Genomic DNA, 27197 nt, shown 5'->3' on the forward strand with positions numbered 1-27197 from the left:
TCAAGCTGCTGGCCCAGGAGGATTATTGGGTCTCACCCTGTGAAAGGCCACTAAGCTGTGGAGAAACACTGCTGAGCTGTGGTGACATACATTGCTCACAAGTGACTTGTGATGTAGAATTAGAAGCAAACTTGTTTCTGCAAATCATACAAGTCATCTTTCTCACCATTTTGGAGAATAAATCACCCCCTTGACACACTTCAAACACACTTGGTACACAACCAAGATAATGTCAGACAGATGGTAGCTATGTGTTTGCTCTATCACATATATCTATATAGACATATAGTGTGCACAATGCTTACTTAGCAGTGGGGGGGAAACTCAGAGGTATATGGGGACACCAGCACCCTGCAAACCTAGTCCCCTAGATAGAAGGACTGGTAACCACATGTATACAATATATTTATGCACCAAAGTGGCTGCTAGGCACAAAGAAGCGCTATACTTGCTGTCAGAATCTCTCTCTCCCAAAGGCTGGACCGCTGAGGAGTGATTTCTGCTGCTGTAATGGTGCGCCCACAGCATGAGGAAGAAGCAGGGAGCAGTGTATAGGCGTGCATCCAGGCTCTGGTCCCGCTCGGAGCTAAGCCCCGCCCCTCTAATGGCGCCAGGACTATACTAATGTTTAGACTGGCGTCTTTGTTAAACTTAAGTTAACAATAAAATCGGAGCATGCCCTGGTGGTCCAGTGGCAGCCCCTGGCATCCAGTGTCCGCCGGGCTGACAGCGGTCGTTGTACAGGGACGCCGCCGCCATCTTGCCGCACATGAACCGGGGTTCCCCACTGTGGGGACCCCGGGTAACACTCACCACTTGACGGCTTCAGGCTGAGCCAGGGGTGTGCGGCCTGCTGGGGGTGTGCGCGCTGCAGCGCAATGCCCGCGGTAACAAGCACACTCTCATGTCAGTCGACTTGCAGCAGGGATCAGTTCGGTACCTTAACAGGCCAGCAACTGTCCCGTCCCCTGGCTTCCCTCGAAGCAGGGAAGCTGTATAGCCCAAACAGCAACCCTAAAAGTAAAGTAAATTGAAGAAAAACTCTCTGGAGCTCCAGGAGTGTGCATCCTCTCCTGAGGGCACATTTTCTGAAACTGGCTAGTAAGGGGAAGTAGAGAGGAAGAGCCAACACACCCTGGTTGAAGACACTTATGTGCCTGTCTCCTGTCAGATGACCTCTATTCCCCAATGTATTGAGACCACAGTATCCCATATGAATGTAAGTGAAAAATCGCTATGTGTGGAGCCCCCAATAGACTTGTCGCACCTTAAAAGGCTTAGGGCCCCCATACACTGAGCCGATTTGGTCCAATTGCGACCAATCAGGCCCTTAAAATCAGACCAAAACGGCTGTCCCTGACATGCCGTAGGGTCTGATGTGTGGTCCCGTGCACATCGGACCTGAGCAGGTGGTCGCACATGCTGCCCGTCTGACCACCCGTCCTGGGACCGCTCTCCTGGCTGCGAGACGGGTGGGGAGCAGGGACACATCGTCACAACAAATTTTGACGGATCGCATGTGTCCCTGACGCCCAGGAAGGTCCCAGGCGCTCGCAGGGTATCGGGTGTCCGTACCTTAAGAGAAGACGTGTCACCCAGGTGGCACACCCGCACAGAGAAATCTCTGAATTTTTTAATCGGGTGCCCTTTAGTGACAGCTGCGGGAATAAAATAATTGAATACCACCCCCTGAGATAACAGCCTATGATAAAGCCATGTGGAAGGAAATACATAGCTGAGACAGCGAGAACGTAGGCCATTCCCTAGCAATTTGAGATACCGTGAATTGCTGGATCACACTCTCATTAAAAATAATCTGCCACTTGTGCGTAAGTGAGCAATGACTTCTAAATTGAACAATAACATGTAATATTACATTTTCATAGAAATGAATCATTAAAATGTGCCTTGGTCTGTTGTTTATAATAAGCAAATATGGACCAAATATGAAAAATGTCTAAAAACCTAAATCTTACTATTTATTGATGTAAAAAAAGATACCTCAAAATAGAAAAAAATAGAAAAATTGTAATTTCAATTGTGCAGTAATTATGGCCACATAGTAGTTCTATATAAAGAGTCTACACTATCCTGTACATTTCAAATGAAATTTTTAGCAAATATGACCCCCCCCCAAAATAAAAATGATATCAAGAATGAACAATTACCTTTTCAGGGCAGAAGTCTGGGCTGTTTTGCCTAAGCTTGCTGGGCCGACCCCTGATGACTGCATAGCAGAACATGGTGATGACCATCACAAACAGGAAGTAACTGGTGTCCATCAGATGCAGATTAATAAGGGAGCGATCATCCTGAAAAATAATATGCAATTTAGCAAGACACCCTTGCAAATAGCTTTCATGCTGGCGATCTAGATGTTTATCCTATCTTTCTGGAAAACAACTACAAGGTCTACAGCCAATTTGTCTACAGAGAGCAACTTAAGCTGGCCATACACATCAGAATGATATCATGCCCGAACACACAATTTCAAAGAGTCGTGCAATGTATTCTGCGTTTTTTTTGGTGCACATCGTGTGGTGTTTAGGTATGATGCGTAGTCCCGCAAGACTAGAGGTCGATCCTTAGATAATATATGCTGCACAAATGAATAGTTGTGATTGGTTACAGATTGTGAGTGGGGTTTTGCAAATGCAATTGGTCATTCAATGGATTGTACAACCCACATCATTTGGCTGGAATTTTCCAGCACACTGTGATGCATATGATCGCTCGTTTGCGGCAGCTGGATTGTATGATGCATCGATGGCACATTGTGTGTCAAAAATGCACCAAATCAGTACTGCCGGTGACTTCAAGGGAAATCGTGATACAATCAGGATCGCAAGCTGGTTGTTCTGATGGCCACGTAAAAGAAGACATCGCACAGGTGCACGGTCTGTGATTTTGAACCACGGTAAAGAATTGTACAGCTCCTATGTGTCACACTCTGGGAATTGTAGGGACTGGCAAATGGGAAGTAGCTTTAGAGGAGATGGGAAATGGATGGCGGAAGCTTGGTGGACGGATGTAGTACTTTCTCATTTACCGCAGAACAGGATAAAATGGAGGAGAAGTTGTGTAAAGTTTAGAAGGTTTAATAATAAAGTCTTGCAATACAGTCAATGAATAAACTTCAATGAAGACAAGCAACAGGTATTGGAAATGCAAAGAAACAAGCAACATTGATAACTGTAGCCGTTCGAATTAAAAAAAATGGTGTCAAATGACTGACCAGCCTCTGACTGTCTGAGAGAGACCACTCTCAGCCAATCAGCAGCCTCTCTTCCGGGTGGCCGCTGATTGGCTGAGAGAGCTCTCAGCCAATCAGAGGCCAAGTATTCATTTGACACTTTTTTTAAATGCGAATACCCTCGCTGTGCCGCTGATGGGTCTGATCCAACAGATTGAACCTGCAGCAGGTTCAATCTGTAGGGTCCGACCCCATGCGCACGGGACCGCGCATCGGGTCGGATAAAGTGTCAAACACATCAGATTTGGGCCAATCCGTCGGAATCGGGCAAAATCAGCCCAAATCGGATAAGTGTATGGGGGCCTTTAGATTTGGGCGAGTTATGTTGTTTATGTGCAGGGTAAATACTGGCTGCTTTATTTTTACACTGCCATTTAGATTTCAGTTTGAGTACACCTCACCTGAATCTAAAGGCCACCATACACTTGTCCGATTGGGGCCGTTTTCACATGATTTCTTGGCCCAAACAGTCGAAATCGGCCCAAATCGTAGGCGTTTTGACACTGTTTCACCCCGATTAGCAGCCCGTGAGCATCAGGTCAGAGATCAGATGCGCAGCACCTCCAATGCGGACCCCCTCCTGGTGGCAGGAAACTGGGTCGCATGCGATTCATGCAAAAGGACCACATGCAATGTATCAGATGTAATTCTGCCGGCAGGGAAGGTTCCGGGCAGCTCAAGGGGGTTCGGATGACCATACACTGCTACGAGACTTAGCAGTAACATATTGCCAGCTTAACTATCTCAGCACACGATACATTCTCCCCAATGCACATGGTTTTGCCCATTAGAGAAAAAAAAATTGATGTGAGCCATACTGAATCAGGCCCCAAGACCCTCACATAGTAAAAAAGAGATGTTTAAAAATTGGGGTTGTAAAACTTTCCTTTCATTTTGTATATAATAATATTATATAATATAATATATTTATAGATAATTGGCCGTGTAAAGGTGGGCTCTCTCTAATTTAGTAACATCGTGCAGCAATGAGAAGCAAGTTTCATTAATTCCATCCATGTTAGTGGCAAGAGAAATCCAAGATTGTATGAATAAACAAATATACGCGAGACCAGAGATATGACTGCAAGTGGCTTAAAAAGGAAGGAAATCTACATGTTTACCAAAATATGGGAACCAAAATAAAATAAACGTCCTCATCATCCAGAGTTAGTTTTATATTAACCCTTTGAATTTGTCAAAACAGGTGTGAAAATTGCCAACAAACATTTTTATTCATCATAATGCCTTATAATGGTTACCTGTTCCAGGAAATAAATAAATATATATAAATATATAATTTATTTTTTAAACACACTATTTTTTATTGGAATTTATGTAACAAATGTGACCAACGCTGGCATTTTTTAGCCAATATTTTGAGCACCTCTCACAGGGATGTTGACACTCAAAGGGTTAACAGAACATGAAGTGCTGCTAATTGAAGCGTTGGCAAAGCGATCCAGTAACACACTCACCTCTGGAACAATGACTGTGAGCTTTGGATTTAAAGCATGGTACACCTTCCCAATTGCTCCCTTGTAACACCAGAAGGGGTTATAGTCCTGTGCGTACTTTGTCCCAGCATCCCGAACAGTGGCGAAGCTTTTGTACCACAGGGTTGCGTTGCTGTATGTTTCAGGAATGCAATGAGGTGGTTGACTAAAATAAAACCCAAAAGAATGTATAAATGGCTGCTTTCAGCTTATCACGTATAATCTGTGTGTTTGGTACAGAAGTATTGTTACCCATCCCTGCTAATCTACTGCATTATATCCACATGTCGCCCATGTGGCCATTGTGTAGTAATGGGAGATATAGAACGGAGGCAAGCTGAAAGCTACAGAGAGTTGTCGCTACATTCCTTCATCAGCAGAGACCACGATGTGCAGTTCCTACCACATTCATGGGGGTTTCAAATGTAAGTTTATATGAAAAAAGCTCATTCATCTTTTTATATATAATAATATATTACTACAATAGGGGTAAATAGGGCACTCACACAGTAACTGGGAAGACACTGCTCACTGCTGTCACAGTCATACAAGTGGTATATACCACCTGTTCACAGCGCCCATGGAGGATACAATCATCAGAGTTCCAGGCAGCCGGCAGCGTAAATGTTATATTCATCTCCTCATGGGACTGTCTGCCTTAGAGGGGAAAATACAGAATATGAAATAAATAGTGTGCAAATGGTAACAAGCAAAAGGTCATTCAGTAAGAAATCAATAGGAAGCTATATCTAAGCTGTACTCTAACTCCTTTTTTATGACTTGCGGGTCTTAGCCTGTCAGACTATGAGGATACATATATATGTCAAATATTGTCTGGAATGACTTTGATCATGGCTTTAAACAAACAAATAAAGTTTCACATACTCATTTTTCATACACAGTATTAGAGAAAGTATATGGGAAGCTGAGCTGATTGAGCACAATCAAGGACAGGCCAATCAGAAAATAGAAGACTCATTATACTACCCAACAAGCAACATTGAACAGCAGGGTGTGTTTGAATAGAATCCAGCCCAGTACCCAATGTAGTCAAGTTGAAGGCTGGGTACACACTTAACCCCTTCCCGACATTTGACGTACATTTACGTCATGGCCGGGATGTACTTCCCGACACATGGCGTAAATGTACGTCATGGCTTTAAACTGTCACCGCGTCTATAGACGCGGTGACAGTTTAAACATGTCTGCTGTCCCTGACAGCAGACATGTCCCTGCATGCCCAGGGGGGGCTGCGATGCCGCCCCCCCGTCGGCGATCGCTGTGATTGGCTGTTCAGTGTGAACAGCCAATTACAGCGTTTTCTGTGTCACCGGCGAATAACGTTCGCCGGTGACACAGGGATCGGTGGTGATTGGTGCTGTAAAGTACAGCACCAATCACCACGGGGTGTAAGGGTGACACTGGTGTCACCCCACCTCACCCAACCCGCCCCCAAAGGCCGTGATTGGTTCGCCGGACCGACGGACCAATCACAGCCATGGAGGGTGATTTAAACTAACGGTGACTGCACTGCAGACGCCATTCCGGTCTGGAATTGCGTGCAGTGCGGTCACCGTGCCTATCTGCCGCGATATACTGACCTGATCCTTGCAAAATACTTACCTGATCACTGCTTGTAGCGTTCCTGGATCTTGTTACTTCTTGTGACTTCCTGTGTTGTGTTGCTGTGCTGCTGCAGTGTGTTCGAGTTATAGATAGAGAGAAATAGAGAGAGAGAGATAGAGAGAGATAGAGAGGGCTAGTGACAGAGAGTGCTATATTTTGTGCTGCTGCAGTGTGATAGAGTTATAGATAGAGAGAGATAGAGAGAGATAGAGAGATAGTGACAGATTGTGCTATATATTTTTTATATATATACAGCTGTACTGCGTGTGCAACTGACTGCTGCCCCCCCCCTTTTGTGCTGATCAGTATAAATTAACTGATCAGCAACTTTTTGGGGGCGCAGGTTTTTTTTTTATATATATACCTGTCAGTGCTGCTGCTGCAGTGTCATAGAGTGATAGATAGTGAGAGATAGAGAGAGATAGTGATAGAAAGTGCTATATTTTGTGTCTGCTGCCCCCCTTTTGTGCACCCCCAGCAACTTTTTGGGGGTGCAGGGTTTTTTTTTTTATATATATATAACTGTCAGTGCTGCTGCTGCAGTGTCATAGAGGATAGATAGTGAGAGATAGAGAGAGATAGTGACAGAGAGTGATAGAGAGTGCTATATTTTGTGTCGGCTGCCCCCCTTTTGTGCACCCCCAGCAACTTTTTGGGAGTGCAGGGTTTTTTTTTTATATATATAACTGTCAGTGCTGCTGCTGCAGTGTCATAGAGTGATAGATAGTGAGAGATAGAGAGAGATAGAGAGAGATAGAGAGAGATAGAGAGAGATAGAGAGAGATAGAGAGAGATAGAGAGAGATAGAGAGAGAGAGAGAGAGAGAGATAGTGACAGAGAGTGCTATATTTTGTGTCTGCTGCCCCCCCCCCCTTTTGTGCTGATCACTATATCTGAGGTGATCAGCAACTTTTTGGGGGTGCAGAGGTTTTTTTTTTTATATATACCTGCCAGTTGCACTGTCAGTTGCACCAAAGGTTGTGCACCTGCTGCCCCTCACTGGTAATCAGTGTCGCATCACTGATCACCTTTTTTTTTTTTTTTTAGGGTGCTGTGGGGTCTTTTTTTAATTTTTTTTGATCAAATTTTTTTTATCAAATTCCTGTTGCCTTTGAGCGCTGTTCAGTGACGGACGTTACTGACCAACATCTGTGCTCAATTTTTGGCGCAGGACCTTTTTTTTTTTTTTCTGCACTACATACACACTACACACTACATACTACATTGAAATAAAGTTTGTACCCCCCCTACACTATACACGTGTTGAAACATTTCACTACCAGAAACACAAAAATAAAAATGGCATCCCAAATGTCATCCCAGTCATCCAGAAGAATGTATTCAGCGGAGGAGGCATATGCCATGCTTGCCTCTGACTCTGACACAGCCAGTGAGGCAAGCGGGGAATTTGAAGGATTCATCTTAAGCTCCTCTTCCTCCTCTAGTGATGAGGGACCACCTCAAAGACGCCCCCGTAGAGCAGCTGAGACCCCCCCCCCCCCCAATAATTGATCTCGTATGGACCCCACCACCAGACAATTTTGAGCCCCAGGTTCCTGAGTTTTTGGCCATCCCAGGAATCCAATTTGATTCCACAGGTCTCAGAGAAATTGACTTTTTCAAATTATTTTTCTCTGATGATTTTATAAATTTAATGGTGGACCAAACTAATTTATATGCCCAGCAGTTTATTGCTCAAAACCCCACGTCATCATTTGCTAGGTGGACCCCTGTAGATGCAGTAGAGATGATGACGTTTTGGGGTCTGGTGTTTCATATGGGCATAGTAAAAAAGCCACAAATTAGGCAATATTGGAGTACAGATGTTCTGTACAGCACCCCACTTTACCGTATGGCCATGACCCGGACTCGTTTTGAGTTAATCCTTAAATTTTTGCATTACAACGATAATGCACAGTGCCCACCCAGAGATGATCCCACCTTTGACCGGCTATTCAAAGTCAGGCCGGTCATTGATCACTTCAGTGCCAAATTTGAAGAGATGTACATCCCAGATAAATTCATTTGCATAGACGAGTCCCTTATACATTTTAAAGGAAGGGTTAAATTCCGCCAGTACCTTCCCAGTAAGAGGGCAAGGTATGGCATAAAAATGTATAAGCTGTGTGAAAGCACCTCAGGGTACACCCACAGGTTTAGGGTATATGAAGGGAAGGATTCAAGAATTGAACCGCCAGAATGCCCCCCCTCCCTCGTAGGTGTTAGTGGAAAAATTGTCTGGGATTTAGTGCACCCCTTCCTGGATAAAGGTTATCACCTCTATGTGGATAACTTTTACACCAGCATCCCCCTGTTTAAGGCCCTTGGTTCAAGAGGTACAGCAGCTTGCGGTACTGTGCGCAAGAACCAAAGAGGCCTCCCAAAAACGCACATTGCCCAAGTAATGAGAAGGGGTGAAAGCAGGGGAATATGCACCGAAAATATGTTGTTGGTCAAATATAAGGACAAGAGGGATGTCCTTATACTGACAACAATTCACGGAGACAGTACCACCTCCGTCCCTGTACGAGGTACCAGTAGCCACACCTCAAAACCTAATTGTATCCTGGATTACAATAGGTACATGGGCGGAGTGGATCTTTCAGATCAGGTACTGAAGCCGTACAGTGCCCTGCGGAAAACAAAAATCTGGTACAAGAAGCTGGCCGTGTATATCATCCAGATGGCACTGTATAACGCTTACGTGCTATTCCGTTCTACCAGCCAGAGGGGGACATTTATGCACTTTCAAGAGGAAGTCATAAAGGGCCTAATATTTGGGAACCAGCAGGCAGAGGGCCCCAGTACTTCTAGTACTGGCCCCCGTATTGTACCAGGGCAGCATTTTCCTGATGAAATCCCCTCCACTGGAAAAAAGGGCAGGACACAAAAAAGGTGCAAAGTTTGCTATAAAAAGGGAATAAGAAAGCAAACTATTTTCCAGTGTGACACTTGCCCCGACAAACCCGGCCTATGTATAAAGGAGTGTTTTAAAATATACCACACATCTATGGATTATTAGGTTCATAATTTCACCGTGCTTCGGGGGTCTTGCTAATGCCACATAGCACCCACCATTCATTCCACCAGAATCTGAGCCGCAAAATCCAAAAATCACTCCTTCCCTTCTGAGTCCTGCCATGCACCCAACTGGTATTTTTTGGTCACATGTGAGGCATTGCTGTACTCGGGAGAAATTGGGGCACAGATTTTGGGGTGCTTTTTCTCCTTCATACCTTCTGAAAATGAAAAATTTTGAGCCAGAACTGCATTTTTATGTAAAAAAAATGTAATTTTTCATTTTCACTGCCCAATTGTATCAAAATTGGTGAAACCCCTGGGGGTTTGAAATGTACACTATACCCCTAGATGAATTCCCTGAGGGGTGTAGTTTGCAAAATGGGGTCACTTGTGGGGGGGTTCCACTGTATTGGTGCTTTGGGGGTCTTGCTAATGCGACATAGCACCCACCAACATTCCACCAGAATCTGTGCTGCAAAATCCAAATATCACTCCTTCCCTTCTGAGTCCTGCCATTTTTTGGTCACACATGAGGCATTGCCGTACTCGGGAGAAATTGGGGCACAGATTTTGGGGTGCTTTGTCTCCTTCATTCCTTGTGAAAATGAAAAATTTGGAGCCAGAACTGCATTTTTGTGTAAAAAAATTAATTTTTCATTTTCACTGCCCAGTTGTACCACAATTGGTGAAACCCCTGGGGGTTTGAAATGTACACTATACCCCTAGATGAATTCCCTGAGGGGTGTAGTTTGCAAAATGGGGTCACTTGTGGGGGGGTTCCACTGTATTGGTGCTTTGGGGGTCTTGCTAATGCGACATAGCACCCACCAAAATTCCACCAGAATCTGTGCTGCAAAATCCAAATATCACTCCTTCCCTTCTGAGTCCTGCCATGCACCCAAATGGTATTTTTTGGTCACATGTGAGGCATTGCCGTACTCGGGAGAAATTGGGGCACAGATTTTGGGGTGCTTTGTCTCCTTCATTCCTTGTGAAAATGAAAAATTTGGAGCCAGAACTGCATTTTTGTGTAAAAAAATTAATTTTTCATTTTCACTGCCCAGTTGTACCACAATTGGTGAAACCCCTGGGGGTTTGAAATGTACACTATACCCCTAGATGAATTCCCTGAGGGGTGTAGTTTGCAAAATGGGGTCACTTGTGGGGGGGTTCCTAACTTTTAGCATCTTATGGTGCCTAGAAACCTACATGGTGCCTAAAAAATAATCTCATAAAAAGGAGGCTCCAAAATCAAGTAGGTGCTCCTTCTATTATGAAGCCTGTGGTTTGGTCAACGTGCACACTAGGGCCACATATAGGATATTTATGAAAACAAAAGAATTGGGGGAATCAATTTTTAGTCACATTTCTCTAGTAAAATCTACCGTGTTCCTTAGAAAAATGTATTAAAATTGCAAATCTGCAAAAAAAATGAAATTTTGAAATTTCACCTACACTTTGTTTTAATTCCTATGAAACACCTAAAGGGTTAACAAACTTCCAAAATGCTGTTTTGAATACTGTGAGGGGTGCAGTTTTTGAAATGGCATCATTTATGGGGGTGTCTCAAATACAAGTACCTCAAAGTCACATCAGAACTGAACTGGTCCCTAAAAAAATCAGTGTTTGAAATTTTCTTGAAAATTTGCTATTCATATTGTAAGCCTCCTAGTGTCCAAAAAAATTAAAAGGAAGTTGAAATAGTGATGGAAACATAAAGTAGACATATGGTCTATGTTAGTTATTAACTATTTTGAGTGGTATGATTATTTGTCTCACAAGCAGAAAATTTAACATTTTGCAAATTGCTAAATTTTCCATTTTTTTACGACATTTTGGTATTTTTCACAAAAAAACACAGACTGTATCGACCCAAATTTACCACTAATTTGAAGTACAATGTGTCACGAGAAAACAATCTCAAAATCACTGGGATAAGTAAAAGCAAAAAAAAGTTATCCCCACTTAAGTGATACATGTCAGATTTGAAAAAAAGGGCTCTGTCAGGAAGGCAAAAACATGCTGTGTCAGGAAGGGGTTAAAGATCATCTTATCTGCTGATTTATATTTAGATGGTTTGGGCAACGTGTTCTGCATACACACTGCCTGATCTGCTGTGACAGACTGCACAACTGGGCGGCCAGTTACATGCACCTGAGTTAAGCTGTCAATTAACGTCACCCTTTGCAGAGAGCGTATGGGTGGGCAGTGGACCACCTCTACATAGTGTTCCCGCTAGGCTGTTTTAGCAGGACCCTGCCCGATTTTTTAAGGGCAAAATGCGCCCTGCCCCACTAGCAGCGCTATGTTAAAAGAGCCTGCATCCAACCCCACCAGTGTGACCGGGGAAGCCCAGCACCCGCCAGTACACTACATCCACTACAGTAACAGTAGCATGCCATACTCATTTTAGCTCTGTTCTCTAATTAGAAGTACACAGTTCCAGTTCAGTGCAGCACCATAATAGACCTTCCATAAAATAACAAGAGCAAATCCACAATTTCATACTGCTGTAACACCACAGGCTACACACAGTGCTAGAATGATAAGCGTCTAGACTCTGCTATCGCCACAGGTTCCTATTCCCAATCATAGTTTAAGTGGACAGTAAACAAATACATTTTAGAAAAACATGGTCAACCATTTGTGTGTTGAAGATCATCATGTGAACCATATGGTATCTACCTATAGAATGTCTACATTCCCCTTTCCCCACACCCTTGCACACCCACCATTTACTTGTTCCTTCAGACCATTGTGCTACCACCATTTCAGCTAGCTAACCTCATTGGTGGCAATAAGAATCATGAGAAAAGTCACCCGTTACATGGATGTACAGTAAACGGGACTTTTCACATTGCGCCTATTAGTATGGTCGTGTTTACTACTATGGGCAGTATTCAATGAAAAAGTTCTCCGTGCATGGAGAGCGTTTTATTTCGCTCTCCATGCACTCTCCGTGTTCCGGAGGGCTCTCTGCCACTCCTGCTCCCTCTATTCAATGTGGCTGATGCTCTCCGCCACTCGCGGAGAGTCTTAACCCCTGCAGGGAGCAGGGAGCTGGAAGCAGCCAGAGAGATTAAAGTCTCCCTGGCTGCTCCAGAGGACTGTGGAGGGGAGGGGGGCTCTCCAGGACCCAGGCAGCACAGGCTGCCCCCCCCTATAGCCAACGGGGGACCCAGTATTCACTGCACCGTTCGTGCATAGTTACGTTTGGGTGCAGTGAATATATGAATATCTAATGAGCGGCTCGAGCGCTCCGGCCCCCTGCTGGCTGCACTGTGTAAAAAAAAAAAAAACATTTAAAAAAATATTTTTTTTAAAATTAAATATATATTCATGTGCTATAAGCACATGAATAAAAATAACATGCCCCTTCACAGAAAAAAAAAACCTGATTTTTTGACACCAAAATTTCTTAAAAAAACCTTTTAGTTTAAAAGTTGGAGAATTGCTACACGGAGAGACACGGAGAAAGTCACTTAGAAAGACGGAGAACATTTCACATTGAATAGGGTTGCTCGCTTTTGGAGAGCAAAATTCTCCGTCCAAGGAGAACAAAGCACAAGTTCTCCACAAAACACGGAGAACTTTTCTCATTGAATACTGCCCTATGCGTGGCTAAACCAGACCATAATGAGCGCAAAAAAAACAACAAACAATATCGCCATGCGATCTCCCTTCATTTAAGACTGGAGATCAGGCGCGATATAACAGTTGAATACGGCTCTATGTTTCTGCCCTCTATGCAAGTCCCATACTGCCGCTGTCAAACTCTGCACTTTAGTGCTGCTCTGTCTCTGGCTGTCGGCTCCCAGAACGCAGCTCACAGTGTGTGATCTTCTTGCAAGGCAATGACAGCGGCAGTACGGCATGCTCCTTCGACCAGCCCTGCTGCTCCCCCCGCAGAGTCTCCTTCTATTCAGCGATCCTCTCTGGTCGCTGATGAAAACGGGACACTGAGCAATATATTGCACCGTGTGTACACAGCTTAAGCGATTTTTGCTTAGTAAAAATCTTCCAGTTGCTGCCAGAGATAAGCCGGCGGCTTTCCCCAGCAGCAGCCCATGCGTACAGCCTAATAGGTCTAGCAAGAATATTCTTACTTGCAGTGTCCATTTGGCCGGGCAATAGCAAAGCTGCAGGGTCATGCATCGCTACCACCTGCTGTGTACACACAGGGCGATTCAGGGACACATACTTAGTGATTTTTACGATGTAGTCGCCCCGTGTGTACATGGCTTACTTACCATGTCATGGTGCTGCAGAGAACCGAGTGCTTTACAAATCTACAAGGGTACTAATGGCTCTCAGTTCTACATCAGGTTAAGATTATGGGCCTAATTCAGAAAAGGTTGCAGTTTTACGAAATTACACAAAACTGCTAACTTTTCTTATTCTACTATACAATGCCAGACATCAAGATCAAGGTGGTGATGCTGATTGGCACCTCAAAAACATGATATGCTTAAAGAGTAGTGTCCCCGAAGTTTTAGTAGGGTGCCCTGCAATGCCTTTTTTGAGAATAAAGAAATCCAGCACGGCCCTTTCCAGAGCACTGCTGAATGCAATTCTAACAGCAGGGGATTGGCTTATCTGGGAGGATATCAGGCCTTGAAGCACTTTGGCACCATGTGTTTTTGGCTACTGTGTTCTAGCATGGAACAAGTATATTCAGCAGCCCAGTCCTGGTCACAGTAGCTTCATTGCAATATGGAAGAGCCTTCAGAGAGGAAGAGGAGGAGAGCTGTGACCAGCTACAGAGCAGTGGTAAGTCAGGGTTGACTTATTTGGCTCGCTCACTCCACCAAAGAGCATGTGCCACTGCATGGGGAGAAGTAAAGCAGAGCCTTATGTATTGATTGAAATGGTCATACTGGTAGGTGTAATGGTGTGTACACACGGTGAGATTCCCTTGCTATTCGACTTAAGATTTGATTGCTATGCAATGTTTGCTAACTCCTGCTATTTACATACAATTAATGCAATCTATATTTGATTTGCACTATATAGTCATTGCTGCGCTGTCTATCTGGGTTTCAATTTGTGCTGTTCCAGGAGCGCGCCGTGACCCTGTCCCGTTCTCGGCCAGCTCGACAAAGAATCGGTAGGCGGGATTCAATGTCCCGCCTGACAAACACAGAAAAGGGTCCGTGGCCGCGAGATATGGCCGTGGTTTGTCGAGCTGCTGCCGGAAGCCCAACAATCCATGGCCGTTCTAAAGTCGGGTCCGTTCTGCCGAGATCCCTGTTCAATGCTGTCGGGAAAGACTACTGAATAGGGCTCAGCCACTATTTCTCCCATCAGAAATAGCGGTGGGGAATGAATACCCCTCAAATTAGGTTCTTAGGGCTTTATTCAGTTGTGTGCAAACCCAATTTTTTAATTAATGGCTGAATGAGCGTCTGAGTTGCATTGTGCATGTCCTGCAATGGTCTTTAGATGGCAGTCACAGTGAGGATTTATTTGCATAAATGACTGACAGTCAGAGAATGTTTGGAGTGGTAAATGGGAGTGGCAGCAAAAATGCAGTCGTGTCACAGCAGTTTTTCGGGACATGCCTGTGTCTGCTCTCCTGTGTGTAACCAACTTGACCACAGTAACTGAGACACGGGAGCCATGAGTAACCATGGCTCCCGTGTCTCAGTTACTGTGGTCAAGTTGCATATGAGCATAGGGCTACTCAAAAGCATACTGATCTGCCAGTGATGCTGCATCTTTCTACTCCACTGGGACATGAAAGTCATTGGGGGGTTTGCATGATTTGCATACACCTTTGCAGATGCAGCAACATTCGTGTACAACTATGAATTAGGCCTTTAGTTGTGCACAAATCATTAACATAAAAACATCCTTCAGCAATTAAGAGGCTTAAAGATACCTGAAAGCCCAATTTGATGAGCAAAAATAGTGGAGCTCAGATGTGTGATGTTCCGAGAGTATCCTCCGAAAGGCTTCAGTGGATCCAATGTTAGAGTTACAGCTACAGAAATATTTATGGGTCCTGAATCTTCTAACGCCTGTGGGGTCTGGGTAGAAGACCTGGACTGACCAGTGGTGACTGTGCTCTCTGGTGGTGTGGTCTCATTTAAGAGATGTTTCAAAGTCTCATTTTCCGATATGCAAAAGTCCAGATTATTAAACCTTAGGAGAAAGGTGTTCCAGTCCTGTGGAGGGAGAAGGAGCATTTAAATGATTAAGTTTACAAATTATACGGGGCCTTCCAATACATGAAATAATCCCATGCTACTAAACACAGACTGGGGCAAGTGGTCAATTAACAGAGCATTAAAGCCCCCAAAAAGTGGATAAGCAACAAGAAATAACGGCCTTAGGTAGGAGATACCAATTTCATTGCTCCTCAATTTGAAGATAGAGTTACGCTCCAGAGTAAAGGCCCCCATACACTACAGCGATTTGGGCTGATTACACGTTTCCTTCAGATAGGTCCAAGAAATCGCTCCAAATCTTATGCCTTTGATATACCCTCGGGTCCGATGCGCGGTCCTGTGCGCATTGGACCAGAGTCGGAGGTCCCGCATGCAGGTCCAACCTCTGCCCCCCCACTCCCCTCCTCCCAGTGGTGGGAAACAGGGGTCGCATGCACTACATCACATGTGAAAGGACCCCGCAGGCGATTCTGCCTCCCGGGAAGGTCTCGGGTGGCTCCCGGGTATCGGCTGGTCATACAATGTGGATTTGTGATGCTTGTTAAAGCTTCCGTGCAAACATAAATACAGTATACACCAACTGTAGGGCTGTACTTATATAAAAGTTACCATTGTAACGTAAAATAACAAAATGTAGATTTTTAATTATCGATTGATGCGAGCAGGCACCTTCCTTCTCCCCCATCTTCACACAGCAATTATGTATTTATGTGAAATGGATAACTTATTTGCATTTGTCTGCACGCCTGAAATAAATTATTTGTTGTATTCCCCATTTGATTCTACCAAGTATATTAATAATAATAATAATAATTTAGTTGAGTCCCAGAGCATGACCAATTTTTCCTGAAATTCATTTAGAAAAATAAACTTTTTCCAAAGAAATGTGAAAAACTTATTTCGAACTTTTGATGTGTCACCCTTATGCGTGTTGACAATATTGTCTGTGAGCTATACCACACCTGTGCTCAATACGGTACTATTATGGTCTTTATTTGTGTTTGCTGTAGCACCCTGCATCTCTTAAAACTTGTGCAGTTCTTTTTTCCCTGCTTGGGGAGTCTCTCTCTTCTGTGGCACTTCAAGCTCAGGTCTGGTCTGCATATCAGTGCTGAAATAAAGCCCACACTTTGCTAGAAGCACTATAGCACAGCGGGACTCCCCAGGTAAGGAAGAGAAACTGCATTTTGGAAGATGCAGTGTACCAGAATGAACACGAATAAATTGTATCTGGAAGCGTCCTTTGTTTTTATTCTCAAAATAAAAACTATTTTATTAAAGAAAACAAAAAGGATAATACATTTAAAGCAAGCTGTCCTTAAAATTGTGTTCTCCGCATAGTACATTTGAATCTGTTGGATTTCCAGCCCTCTGCAGCATACAGTAATTACCTCTGTCATTTCAGGTGATTTGATCTCTTTCATTTTGAAGAAGTAACCAAGAGTGAGGAAAGCAATAGCCATGCCACTGACACTGACCATAAAGACCACCAGAGGCGGGCGAGTGGTGACGTAGGACTTCAGGTTCTCCAGGGGATGTAGATTCAACAACATTGTGGTATTAATGCCCTGTCATCGAGAGGGGGAAAAAAATTATGTTTAGAGCACATCAGTTATCCTAAAGCATAGAGATAAAACCCAATGTATTCACTCTCTCAGTAAAATAAAATCAGAATTAAATGTTTTTACATGCTACAACACGTATCCTTATAACGGAGTCTCATAAGAGAACATTGCCATTCTCAGCCTACAGATGGAGTGCCTCTCAGCCAGCTCAGGGAATCGCAGGCTAGCGGGGAGAGTGCGTCCCAGTCACTTGGCGTCAGGGAGCGGAATCCCTGCCCGTCTCCACTTGCAGGAGATGGGCAGGGTTAGGAGGGATTGCGGCGGGCAATGGCCGAGACAGGGGAGCGGTGGGGTGAGCGTCTTGTGTGAGGGCGCCCCCTTTTGGTGGATGGCGAAAGGCAGCAATTGGCGATAGAATCGTCAGGAGCAGCTCTAATGAGAGCTGCTCCATATGTTTGTTAATGCCAATGCCACATACTTCATAGCAGTAAACACATATACACAAAGGTAATAAATTGGCTTTATAAACTGCCAAAAACCATGTCCTGTAGACCAAAACTAGGGAAGTGAGCAGTGTTAAAACCACTTAAAGAACTACCGGTAAACCATAATGTTTTGGGGAAAAACAGACATTTTTATACGTAGATCCTCTTTAAATGCTGTTAGTACTGTATGTACAAGATCAAAGTCATGTAATACTTTTCATACTACAACACAATACCTAGAAGAATGAGGATTAAGCTTAGTCTTCCATCCTTGCAAGTACTACATGCTATTGGAATATAGTCTAGTAAATACCTGTCCACAGAATAGTAAATTCTTTAATGGAAAAACCAGCACAGATCTCCCATTGCTCACAAACAGAAGTAACCTCATGCCTGATATCAGTAGGTAATTTAATTGGGTTGGGTACAATATGTCTGCAGACAGAATACAGGTGAATATTCTAACCAACACTGATCCACCCTTCCTGCAGCCTCAGTCTAACCCCAAGCACCCTCCTCCCACTACCGAACCATCCCTCCTGAGGGAAATGAATACAGGTGGGAGGCCTTGTGCAGTCTCCGACTGGGCTGCCTGCTCCCTAGCCAGTAGTGCAGCACTAAGGTCACTAGTGCGCATGCGCAGGTCTCCAGGGAAACAGCACAGAGGTGATTTGTGCAGCACTGTGTCTGCCTAAGTGGGAGTCTGGAGTAGTAAGTATTGTAGAAATCCCCTGCACCCTGTATGTGCCCCCTGCAGCCTATTCTCCAACACACACCATCTAGATATGCTGGAAGTAGGACTGTTGGGATTTAAACCTCAGGGTCCTGTACCACCTTGCACCCAGCTATTAGCTCCCTGCATGGGGTGCTAATAGCTGGGGCAATTGAAGAGCTCTGGCGGACTTCCATTACATGTCAAAACACACAAAACAACTGAATATGCCACATAGAATCGGTGAGAAGTTCTCTGACCGCCTCGCAAAACTCAGAGCTTGCTAAGGTCCAAAAAAACAAAATCCCTTATAAAAATCGGTGGTTGGCTGAGCTTTGCGGCTAAATGGATAGCCCATAAGGGGGATAATCGGCCTACTGTAAATTACCATTACTAATTGATTGATGATCTAGGTAGATTAGAGGAATGGTCAAGAGCATGTCAACTACAGTTTAATGCCAAAAAATGCAAAATCATGCACTTGGGTCTCAAAAATCCAAAGACTAAATATAGTATAAATGGCACTATAATGGAAACTACTGAGGAAGAGAGGGATCTAGGTGTCACTATTTCAGGGGACTTAAAGGCAGGTAGGCAATGTAACAAAGCTATGAAGGCAAGTCAGATGCTTGGTACATAGGGAGAGGTATCAGCAGTAGAAAACAGTCTATAAGAAGTAATAATGCCACTGTATAGGTCATTGGTACAACCTCATCAAGAGTACTGTGTTCAGTTCTGGAGGCCATATCTTCAGAAGGATATAAATACATTAGAGACTGCACAAAGAAGGGCAACTAAAATGGTGCATGGCCTACATCACAAAACTAAAGACTAAAATATCTTAATATATATACTTTAGAGCAGAGAAGGGAAAGGGGGGACATGATGGAAACTGTCAAATATATCAAGGGTTTTAACAAGGTGCAGGTGGGAGACATTCTTCACAGGAAGAGGAGCATCAGAACACGAGGACATGCACTGAAACTAGAGGGAGGAAGATTCAGGGGGAAATTTGAGGAAGAATTACTTCACAGAAAGAGTAGTAGATAAGTGGAATAGCATCCCATCAGAGGTGGTAGAGGCAAATACAGTAGAACAATGTAAACAAGCTTGGGATAAGCATATTGATATCCTTACAAAGAAATAAGGATCAAATATGGTTTGAGGTAACATGTTTAAAAAAGGAGCAGACTAGATGGGCCAAGTGGTCCTTATCTGCCATCAAATTCTATATATTTCTATGCTTCACAAGAAAAAAAACAAATGAATACAAACTTTGCAAAAAATTCAGCGCTTAAAATACCAAACTGTACCCAAGTACCATCAGATAAATGTTGTTTTAAGGGTTAAGCATGAATCGATTTTGTATGACACTGGCAGGGACAATAAAGTATGATTTACTTCCATAAACTAACAAACACTGCTTGCCGCGCCTTCAATGGCATTACTAAAATCAATTGCAAAAACAAAACATGCTTAGATTACTGCAGAATAATGCAGCCACACCAATGTACATATTACTATAAGGCACAAAGACTTTTTACAAGGATAGAAGACAAAGACATATGAACTAGGAAAGGAGATCAGCCAGGTTTCTGCACTATAGACTTCCGTAGTCAAATTCTGTGTCAGGGCTTGTGGACTTTGTTTCCACAACAGGCTCATACAGTGCGTTGCTAGATGAGAGACTTCCCCATCATAACTATGCTCTGTAAGCCTGGGAGCGCTCTCAGGACATTACTGCATCAACATACAACATACATAAAGCAACATGGGCCTTTCAGTTGTGAGGCAGATAGAAGGGATTTTGACCAAGCACCTAGAAGGCGACCTTTTTCCAAAGCATACTGTAATGTATTGTAAATGTCTATGCTGTAGGTGTATTTCCAGGTGAGAGGAGATATGGTCAGGGGGATGTCACGGCCAGGTGCCACACTGCTACTGATTGTTTGAAGTGGGGAGTGTGATATACATACTGCCCTACTTCTAGCGCTGCCTTCAGGTCTCTCTCCACATGCTGTAGGAGCAATCTTCTGTAAAAAGCATCCCACTGCCAGCTTCTCAGATCCACTGCATTGTCTTAACAGCGGAACATCGGCCAGTCCATCAAAGCTCTGAACAACCATATGGATGCTCAGAATGTCCACTGTAAGAAGGGGTATGGTACAGCTTGACCACTGCTGACTGCTCCTTCACCCGCATCACTCCTCCGCTTCGGAGGACACAGGTGCTAGAGGTCATATTTGACCTCTAGAGTCTGACAGGGTGCACAGCACTACAGCATTACCTGGAAGTGCTGGGAAGCGCTTAGTCCTGAGGCCACAGAGATAAGCTGCCTCTTCTTAAATTTAACCCCCTGGCAACGAACAGGTAAATTAAACGCAATACTTTGTCAGAGGCATTGCCGTGTGTCGCATATGGGGTCAAAGGCATTGCTGTGTGTCGCATATGGTGTCAGAGGCATTGCTGTGTGTCGCATATGGTGTCAGAGGTATTGCTGTGTGTCGCATATGGGGTTAAAGGCATTGTGGTGTGTCGCATACGGTGTCAGAGGTATTGCTGTGTGTCGCATATGGGGTTAAAGGCATTGTGGTGTGTCGCATATGGTGTCAGAGGTATTGCTGTGTGTCGCATATGGGGTTAAAGGCATTGTGGTGTGTCGCATACGGTGTCAGAGGCATTGCTGTGTGTCGCATATGGTGTCAAAGGCATTGTGGTGTGTCGCATACAGTGTCAGAGGCATTGCGGTGTGTGTAATAAGCTTTATGGTGAATGGCATAACGTGTAAGGGGCATTTTTCGGTTACTAGCCAGATTTTACAAGCTCTTTGGGAGGTTTAATTTATCTCGAGTAGCTCACACCCAATTAAGGTTGGAGAACACTGGCCTAGGTAGAGGTCAACATGAGTTTCAATTTTTATTGGTATCAATGTCCACACCTTAGTATATGGACCCCCCAAATAGTGAAATGAGAAACATGTCAACCTTATCATGCGTCAAGGTACCTGGATGAAGTGGTCCACAAAACTGCATCTAAGATGCAGTAGCTGCCTTCGGCAATACTCACTGTTACTGCCTCCACACAAATGCAGTCTGTCAAACTGCATCTAAAACCACACTGTAACTTCAAGTCCATTGTGGCACAATGCGGCTTGGACCACAAACCATCAGATATTTGCAAAATAATTGCATCCATGCCTGAAACAGGACCCAGTTTCCCCTTCTGGTACATTTTAGAACTACGTTTTGTCCCCGGAATCCCCAGCATGCGATGGGATGCGATTTTTGCCGTTTTTTGAAAAAAATTGCATCGCATGCGATTTTTAACAGAAAAGCATCCAAATGCATTGAAATTAGTATTAGTATACACCTGTGAAGCCCACAAGGGGACGCGGATACCTGTGAAGGTATCCGCGTCCCCTCGCCACGCTTCGGGCTCGCCACACTTTCTATTCTCAACTCCACGCCAACGTGGATAGTGGGGGTATGAAAAGGTCGTAGGACGCGTACCGCTGCGCTCGCCACGCTTCGGGTTTGCGTTGATAGTGGGGGTGGTACAGCTTCAAAAATGCCATTTGGGGGCCATTGAACAGGTTTCATACTAATTTCAATGCATTTGGATGCTTTTCTGTTAAAAATCGCATGAGATCGCATGCGATTTTTTCATGTGCGATGGCCATCGTGGGAGCCGTGATACTCCATAAGTACCCATATATGTTGCTGGGTCCCTGGCAGTAAGACCTGCATTGGCTGCATGTGTCCCTCAGGGGATCAACATGCGGCAGTGCAGGGAGATATTTGGCAAAGTCCCCTGCAGAGCTTTGAGCATCTGTTCCTTTGGTAGACTCCTATACCATGCACAGATTGTGCCCTGGAGCATTTGGCAATCCCCTGGCCAGTCCATTCCCCGTCGTGTGCATGGGTTCCCCAAGTTTTAAGGGAGTCTGTGCTGTGCGGTGATGTCCCCGGTACAGTTTTTACCTTCCCACCACGGTGCCAACATGCAAGACTTAGTCCAGTCCGGTTAGAGCGTGCGTCTGCTTCCAGTTTCCCTAGAGTGCAGGATGGTTGCGTGCGCTCTATGTGGACCCGCCCAGCTGTGCACAGGTGACCAGGAGGTGTGGCCCATTCTTTGTAGGGGAAATGATGTGAGGTAGGCGGGAAACTATTGTGTGTCAGGGTATAAGAATGGCGCAGGTTTGCTATATAAGCAGGTTACAGGGCTGTCATCCACATTGTTCCCTGCTTACAAAGTGTTCATTGTTCTCATGGTCAATATTAAATTAAAAAAAAAAATATATAAAAACCTTCCGGAGAAAGGTCTGGCCATGTACTCAGAAGCACATCACAATTTGTCCAGGGTTTTGAGAGATTACCCCATTCAGACAGGCAGACGTGACTTTGCTTTATACTATGTAAAATACAGTGTGTGTATTTTCAATAAATACTGTACATTAGGCGCCCACAAGGCTATTCAACTGTTGCCTCTGTTGGGCACACATGCCCACCATGTCAAAACTGGGTTTAGTAGTGCAAAGGGGCTAGACTTGTGTAAAGTACAGATTAGGGCCCTCAAAAGCCTATATCAACGCCCAACCAAGGCAGTTTATGCAAATTTCAGCTTGCACCTTGGGGGCTAGTAGATGAAATGTGGCTCCAACGCTGCATGCATGTCCAAACAAAGATTATTTCATTGCTACGTCGGTGTGCCATCTACTGGCAATGGAAGAGACCAACAATTCAGTTGGCCCTAAGATGGAAATAAACTTACATTTTCTGGACCAACGTCACTAATGACGAAAAGATGGACCACTAAAAGAGCGGGGAACTTCTTATGCTCTTGGGTTAGGCCGTGGGAATTTCCCACTGTATAAATAGTACTGTAACCTGGTGTTTGTCATTTGCAAAGCAGCAAACAGGTTTATCGTCATCTTAACGTACTCATACATTACTAGTTAGAAGCCTGTCAAAATGATGGCTAAATCCCTCTCAGGCATGGGGAGCTTTTAGCCCTAGTTCAACAACAGCTGGAGTGCCAAAGATTTCCCATTCCTGTCCTATCTGCTCCTACTTCCAAATTCTGTCTTCACAGCTCCCTCTGTCCATGGGTGTGGTACAGGGGTCCAACAGTCGGGATCCCGACAGTCATTAGCCCAACGCCGAGATCCCGACTGTCCGGACTCTAGCAGGTGGCCGTCGGGAACCTGCCTGTAGGTTTTTTGACAGTCGGGATCCCGACGTCGGGTAAATGCCTGTCGGGATCCCTTCCGGGACCCCTGTCCATATCCAGGAAGTTTGAAACATCATCTTGGTTTCACTTTCTGTTAAGGGGTAATTTGGTCCTTCGAGTGGCCTCTAGTGGTCACTGGCGGTACTTCATCTAAAAAAAGGTGAGGATCTAACCCAGGTATTCCCAACCACGGTCCTCAAGGAACACCAAAAGTGCAGGTTTTAGTGATATCCAGGCTTCAGTACAGATGGTTTAATCAGAATCCCTCAGATACTAATTAAATCACCTGTGCTCAAGCCTGGATATCTACAAAACCTGCACTGTTGGTGTGCCTTGAGGACCGTGGTTGGGAATGCCTGATCTAACCTTTTATATATATAGGTTATTTGTATGGTGCCACAGATTTACAGTGCTTAATAAACGTAATATCACGTGGTATGTTTTTCTCCAGAAAATTGACAAGGGCTACTATAGCTACAGGTCAATGTGCCAGAATTACCTGGCATTCATGGGTAAGCTGGCACTTTTTACCTCTTCAGTGGTATGACTGGAAGTTTTCCGGGCTCAGCTGCACTGCCGCAGCAGCTGTCCCGGAAAATTTCCGGGCATGTTACCAATAATTGTGTTGTTTTTATATGTTTTATGGCTGTTATTAAATGATATGTACAAGTGATTGACATACTTCACTATCCAGTTCATTTATTTCTTTATATGTGCTGAATAAATCAGAGACAACAGTGCAGAAACTAGGATATCAAGCGCCTGATAAGTGATCTTTCCCATTATTCTGTTTATGTGTTGTTTTGGTGATGGTTTGAGGAACCTTAGTGGAAAGTACACTAACAGGCAGCTGAATGCGCAACAGACCCCTTCTTTAAACTCTTGTTCACAAAATGTAAACATGGTTTTGTCTATATAGTCAATGTCGACCTTACAAATCTCTAAGCGATCTGACTAAGCTAAGCAGCAAACAAGCACTGCTTAGCAAGCGGTAGTGAATCAGGACCATTGAACATCCTTATTTACCAATTGTCCAGCACAGTGCAACCTACAGTTTAACCCAGTGGTTCCCAAACTGTGTGCCGTGGCTCCCTGGGGTGCCTCGGGACACTTGCAGGGGTGCCACGGGTTAGTGGTCCAGGACCAATAAAAATAATTTATGGTGGCTGCCAATCATAAAATAGGTGTACAATCAGAAGCAAATCCTGTCCTTTAACACATAACTGAACATAAGAAGCACATATAAACGCAATCTACTTAATTTGATATATAATTTTTGGGGCCGAGGGGTGCCGTGGAAAAATTCTGATACTCTAGGGTGCTGTGATTCTAAAAAGTTTGGGAACTCCTGGTTTAACCTGTAGACATGAAACACAACTCATAACACTGCTTTTTTTTCTGGCATAGTGCTGGATACCTTGTTGATAACAGCTCGGAGATAGAGTACATTATGTCCAGCCAAGAATGATCATTTGCTTACATTTCTGCAACTTGTCCCTTTCCTGTGCTGTGTCCACAGATCTGGCAAACATATGAGCAGCTAGATATGTGCAACAAAAATGCATAATATTCTGAAAAATGACAAACTATTCAATTGTTCTTTGTAAAAATAAAAAATAAAGTTCTATAAATTCTGCTTCCAGTAACAATTGGTAAAAGAATCATAACACGAACTGACTGCTATTATACACTATACAACACACTTAACCCTTTGAGGCGTGGGTTTTGCTGGGACAGGACAAACCTACCAGGTCAGGTTTGTCCTGCCCCAGAAAAACCAACCACTCAAGGGGTTAAGTGTGTTGTATAATTTAAAGGCCCATACACACTTGCTGATTTTCAGCTAAAAATCGCTCAAAGCAGCCGTTTTGAGTGATTTTCCGCTGAAAATAGTCTAGTGTGTATGCCCCAGAGATTGCCGACTAGCGATGATGCACGCTCCCGCATCATCGCTAGCAAGGTGGTTCATCTGATTAGCCACTTTCAGATCGGCGGACCGGACCACTTCTGCCCCCACCTGTCATAATACTCACCCTGTCCGGGTGCTAATGCGGCGGCTCTACACAAAGGCCTGCTCCCCCCACCCGGCAAGCAGCAACACTCCCTGCATGCTTGCCCCACCCCCCTGCCCTGCTCACCACGGAGCACTTCTCCCCCAGGCCACCCGGCAACACTCTCTGCTGGCCCCGGTGCCCACTAGACTGTGCCCAATGGGGCAATTCCAGTGTTGCTCCATATGTGTGCACACAGCTGTCGGTGCTAGCATTACTGTTATGTAATTTTGAGAGACTTGCAACTAGTTATTAATAGGAAAGGTAAAATGCCCCTAGAACAATCCATGTGTAGGGGCAATAGCGATGAGCGGCTCAACGCGGCAGTATCACCCAGCGATTAATAGCCGGCATGCTGGATAAATCTAGTTAACAGACGGTCAGGGCCAGTGTTCTCACAGGAGAACACTGGCCCTGACAGATCGCTCAGCACACAGCGCTGATACTTCGCTGTGTACTGAGCAATCAAGCATCGCTCAGAACACTCAGCAAGTCTGCCCATGTGTAGGCCCCTTAACTCTGACACACAGATATGAAACCATCGTTGTAGCCAACCAAACACTTATTCAATGACCACAGAGAAGAAGATGGTATGTTCAACTATGAATTGGCCGCAAGGTGTTTATGTCACAAGGTCATCAAATCATGTCTTAATCCAAGAAGTCACAGAAGGAATTGTACATGCTATTTTTCTGGCCACATTAGAACATTTAGAATTTAGAAGTGTTATTATCTATTTGCACACAATGTGCCAAGGGAATCTAACCATAAATACAATCTGTTAGTCAAACACTGTACCAGACATAAGCTCTTTTGTACACAAGAGATCTATGATAATGAAGTCCTCTGTTTTGTTCAATCTCTACAAACCGTACTGTACTTTGATACTGTATAAACCCCTTTTGATCAGCATACTATACTGAGCTACAGAAAGCACATTACAGCTGTTAGGCATGGCTGCTTACCTTTCAAAAACATACAGCCAGGACTGGTGTTGTGATGGTATATAGCAATACCCAATACCTGTAATTTCCACACCATGGGCCTTATTCTAGTTCACTCTTTCTGATAAATTCCTTCTTAGATGGACAAAACCATGTGCACTGCAGGGGGGCAGATGTAACATGTGCAGGGAGAATTAGATTTGGGTGGGTTATTTTGTTTCTGTGCAGGGTAAATACTGGCTGCTTTATTTTTACACTGCAATATAGATCTCACTTTGAAGTAAAACCCCACCCAAATCTAATTCTCTCTGCACAAGTTACATCTGCCCCACCTGCAGTGCACATGGTTTTGTCCATCTAAGAAGGATTTTGTCAGAAAGAGTGAACTAGAATAAGGCCCCATATTTATCAATATAATACATTTCATACATTCCTTTTTATGGGATGCAGTTAAGATCCCGGCGGTCGGGATCCCGGCGTTCAGAATCCCGACGCCGGAATCCCGACCGCCGAAATGCCGACACTTTCTCCCTCCTGGGGTGTCCACGACACCCCTGGAGGGAGAATAAATTAGTGTGCCGAGCGTAGCGAGGCACCGGGCCCGCTGCGTGGCGAGCCCGCAAGGGGGGGCGATCCACGTCCCCCCCT

The 27197-nt window shown here is 44.4% G+C and overlaps 1 protein-coding gene across 2 annotated transcripts in view; it reads right to left on the reverse strand.

The window, feature by feature from the left end:
- TMEM248 (transmembrane protein 248) overlaps window positions 1–27197 on the reverse strand; it is a 42288-nt gene that overhangs the window by 8847 nt on the left and 6244 nt on the right. For both annotated transcript variants that reach the window (XM_083172260.1, XM_083172259.1), the window contains 5 exons: window positions 16955–17131; window positions 15275–15560; window positions 5253–5403; window positions 4729–4912; window positions 2169–2312 (listed from right to left, as the gene is read on the reverse strand). In XM_083172260.1, coding sequence (XP_083028386.1) covers window positions 2169–2312; window positions 4729–4912; window positions 5253–5403; window positions 15275–15560; window positions 16955–17116 — 927 coding nt within the window. In that variant the 5' untranslated portion in view covers window positions 17117–17131. The remainder of the gene's footprint in view (window positions 1–2168; window positions 2313–4728; window positions 4913–5252; window positions 5404–15274; window positions 15561–16954; window positions 17132–27197) is intronic.

This window comes from Crinia signifera, chromosome 2 (assembly GCF_055691185.1).
Source record: "Crinia signifera chromosome 2, ASM5569118v1, whole genome shotgun sequence".
NCBI classification, from domain to species: domain Eukaryota; kingdom Metazoa; phylum Chordata; class Amphibia; order Anura; family Myobatrachidae; genus Crinia; species Crinia signifera.